This window comes from Capsicum annuum, unplaced genomic scaffold (genome assembly GCF_002878395.1).
Source record: "Capsicum annuum cultivar UCD-10X-F1 unplaced genomic scaffold, UCD10Xv1.1 ctg5192, whole genome shotgun sequence".
In the NCBI taxonomy this organism is placed as follows: domain Eukaryota; kingdom Viridiplantae; phylum Streptophyta; class Magnoliopsida; order Solanales; family Solanaceae; genus Capsicum; species Capsicum annuum.
Genome location: NW_025859904.1, coordinates 1 through 3,843, shown reverse-complemented (window position 1 = coordinate 3,843; position 3,843 = coordinate 1). Strand labels below are relative to the sequence as shown.

General features: G+C 39.3%; 1 protein-coding gene across 1 annotated transcript; it reads right to left on the bottom strand.

The window, feature by feature from the left end:
* Positions 1-66: 66 nt before the first annotated feature.
* LOC124892914 (RNA-binding protein 2-like) lies at positions 67-2,485 on the bottom strand (the record flags this gene model as incomplete). Its single annotated transcript, XM_047404091.1, is given in 5 exon segments — positions 67-461; positions 568-689; positions 2,028-2,109; positions 2,191-2,252; positions 2,329-2,485. Coding segments are annotated over 4 exon segments (405 nt in total), but the record flags the coding sequence as incomplete, so codon positions are not given.
* Between the last annotated feature and the right edge of the window lie 1,358 nt (positions 2,486-3,843).

The window sequence follows — 3,843 nt, the reverse complement described above, 5'->3', positions numbered from 1 at the left end:
CCCCGCCCCATTGCCACCCCATCAACAGAGCAGAAGCTAATGGCTCACCATACGATACACTGTATGTCTACTGAATCATAAATTGTTTAGCGATTTTAAAAAGGAATTCAAACGATTCATGGCATGATACAAGCAACTCTTCAATTGTTAAGCAACAGGTCCACTTACATTATGTTACATTATAACATACTCTACACAGGATTCAAGTAAAATCACCTCTCGTCACACTAAATATGGAATTTAATATTGTGGGGTCCAGTAAAGTCGAGGCAGATAATTGAGTCTGAAACAAAAGCCAAACGCTGTTTAGCAACTATCACTTCCTCCCCGAATAAAGTAAAACCCAGCAATTTCAAGCTGGTCCCTAATGAAAGCATCCGACCACAGAACACGCCTCACACGAAACTTGCAAAGCTGGCATAACGTCTCTAAGAATCATAAACTCCAAACTTGGGCAAGTCCTACACAGAAGTATAGTTCCACAATTTAGTTTGATCTATGAACTTTGCACCATATGTTATGGCCATCGATAATAAAGGTCAAGGGCACCGAAGTCTAGCATGTCACCTGCAAAGACGCACAGTTTCAACGTTTTCCACGGTTCCCACCACCTGACCTAGCACCAGGATTGCGAGCAAATTGCAGCCTTAAGCTGACCGAATCACGGTCATGCTCGTCGAATTTATAACCTGCAAGATTTAGCTTTACTAACTTCACCATCGCAATAAATTTCTCTTTCACTCACGACTAGAATGTACACCAGCAACATGAGATATTGTATACATTGTCCGAAATTGGATCTGGGTTTGCTTTCAAGCAGAAACGGGTCAGCATGCAACCAACTCATGAAATGACAAGAGGTAGTATTCCCCAAGTCGCTGCGGGAGTCAAGGGACATGCAGAGCTGCGCAAGAGAACTTGCAGATGTCCTTCAACTTTCATGAAAGTTTAGTCCCCTTAAACAGCCAGAAGACCAAAATCTCAACTGCAATTCACACCACTTGATAGGATGAAAGGTCTACAGAAGAAGTGATAAATTAACCACTAGAATCGCGCACAAGGGGAGGCAAGCCTAGTTTCTAGGATTGAGCCTAGGAGACAGCACCGCCAAGACAAACTGGTCTTGTTCAACGCGTATAACTTTTGGCTGAAGGATCATACACAAAATGTCTGTAGAATGGCTTCTTTCCACAAGCCATTTTGAGCGGCCAAAAGTAAAACTGGGTCTTACAGACCTGAGGATCTATTTTTTTGTAAATAAGAGATAACAAAACCTTGGTCCACAGAGGAGTCAAAATTTGTTTGGAGTTTAATGTAAGTTCCATTGTAAGATTCCCCAAATTATTAAAGCATGCAGTGCCAATTTCGATCACTGCCCATCTGTTAACTTTGGGTAGAGAATAACGGAACAAGATCCTAGATCAAAAGAACAATGTCGTACATCAAATGAAATACATTTCCACCAGCAAATATAACGTCAGATCCTTCAGCACGGAATGATATTTCTTTACCCTAAATGATAGTCAAAGTTGCATCCCTCCACCAAAAGCTGGCAAACGATGAAGGGGGGCAGGCAGTGTTTATAAACTAATTCATAAGCACTAAGCCTTTGCGCAGAAACAGTTAGTAATACAGTTAGCCTTCATATTCTAGCCCCTTTTGTTAGCCTGCGGAACAAGTACTTCCTCGGTCCCAATTTATGTGGCACTGTTTGACTGGAGATGAAGTTCTATTTAATGGTAACATGGGAACTTTAAAGTTAAATGGTTTGTATATGTAGAAATGTGACATTCTTTTTGTGACAAAAAAAGGAAAGTGCCACATAGATTGGGTCAGAGAGAGTACAAGATTGAGGTTATCAAAGTTTAAACAAGAGCAAGAACAAATATTTTGCTTCTAAGTTGCATTATTAGAATTACCTAGCATATTGGTGAATCAGCACTTCTGGGGAAATAGGTGTTAAAATTACTCAACTCTTAATTACTAGCAGTCCTGAGATAAGACTGCAGAAGGTGTGTCAAGCTCACCTTGTAAGGCATCCATTGCAGCAGCAGAATGAAGTGGACTCGCGAAATCCACAAAGCAAAGAATCAACGGATCACCTCCAGCCTGCATAAGTTGATAGAGCAGTGAATCCAAAATAACAGTATACAGAACTAGGCCTTGATAAGATGTGAAAGGTATTCTTACGTGTTTTGATCCTTTTTGTACCAGCCTAACTTCTTTGTAACCTACAAAAGGGCGGAATATATCTGCAAAAACCAAAGTCAAGGGACAAACTAGAATGGGACATATAATAAAACAGAAAAGCAAACCACAAAAGGATACGTGACACCTCTCTTCTTGTACAATCCGCAGGCAAACCCTCAACAAACAATGTACTGCTAGCATCCGGAGGAAGGGTAACTTCTGGTCTGCCACCTGGCATTCCAACATTTCTGCCTTTGAAAGCTAGCGGGTCAGATCCCCCAATGCCCATAACACGGGGAGCTTCAATAGGATGGATGCTAATTCCATTATTCATGGATCTTGCAGACTCACCGGCAACATGGGAAGGAATCTGCTGGAAATTTTGCCAATATATTAGATCTATTCAGTATCAAGGAGAAAAGCTCAAAAGGAAATAAAAATGAAGTACCCCACTATGGAGGTAGCGCTCGTAGGATGCTTCGAGAGGATCTGCGTCGCTGATGACTCCAGGCATTCCCCTTTCATCAACATGGCCATAATAGCCAGGATATTCAGGACCACTTGGGGCACCTAAAAAGGGGAAAACACCAAAAGAAATTGAATGCAGAAAGAGAGAAGGAAGCACTGAATTGTGTGCCAAGCAAACTTATATTTTTCTGGTAACATACGAGCAACAAGAAAAAGAATAGTAAAATTATGCTACATAAAGTGCAACTAATATCAGCATGAATGTGAGATAACAAAATATGAACCAAACCTGAAACTAGAAAAAATCTTTACCCTACTTAAAGTTGGGTTAAAGCAACTTGCCGTCATGCAGAGTTACAAGTTAAAATCTTTAGTAGCAGTGGGCCGTGGGCTAGCACAATCTCTTGTTTTACATATGTATTGAATGATTTTTATTCTTAATGAGGTGAGTTAATTGTTTCTTTAATTATTCTTATTCTGTAATGTTTCCAAAGGAGGTAGCTAATCCTAGAGAACAACTTGTCGCCCATTTACTTTTGACTTAAGCTCGAGAGAGTAAAATCAAAGTTGGGAAAGATTAATTAACAAGAATTTGGGTGTTAACCCTCATCTACTAGTTCGAGCTAAAAATAGGAGAACTACTTGTAGTTGCATTCGGGTTCCCTTAATGCTCTTAATTGGGCTAGAGATAGTCAATTAGGTAGTCTTGCTGGTGTCTGGGAGGAACTAATATAGAATTGTTAACCGAGACTAATTAACATAAACTCACTCTTATTTGTAAGATCATGAAATACATGATTTTAAAGGAAACTATATCACATCACACCAGCCACAACAAAATCCATACAAATTAGGTTTTCGACCAAAGAACTAAATGAATAAACGCTAGAACTATATCACATCAATCCAGCCACAACAAAAGCCATAAAATTAGTCAGTTTTTCAACTGAAAAAGAATCAAATGAATAAACCCTAGGCAATTATATCACATCACACCAGCCACAAAAAAATCCATAAAAATTAATTTTTTGACTGAAAAAGTAAACGAATAAACCCCAGACAACCATATCAATCGACCCAGCCACAAATAAATCAATAAAAATTAGTAAGCTTTTGACTGAAAGAGCAAATGAATAAACCCTAGGACAACTATATCACATCGAACCAGCCACAACAAAATCCATA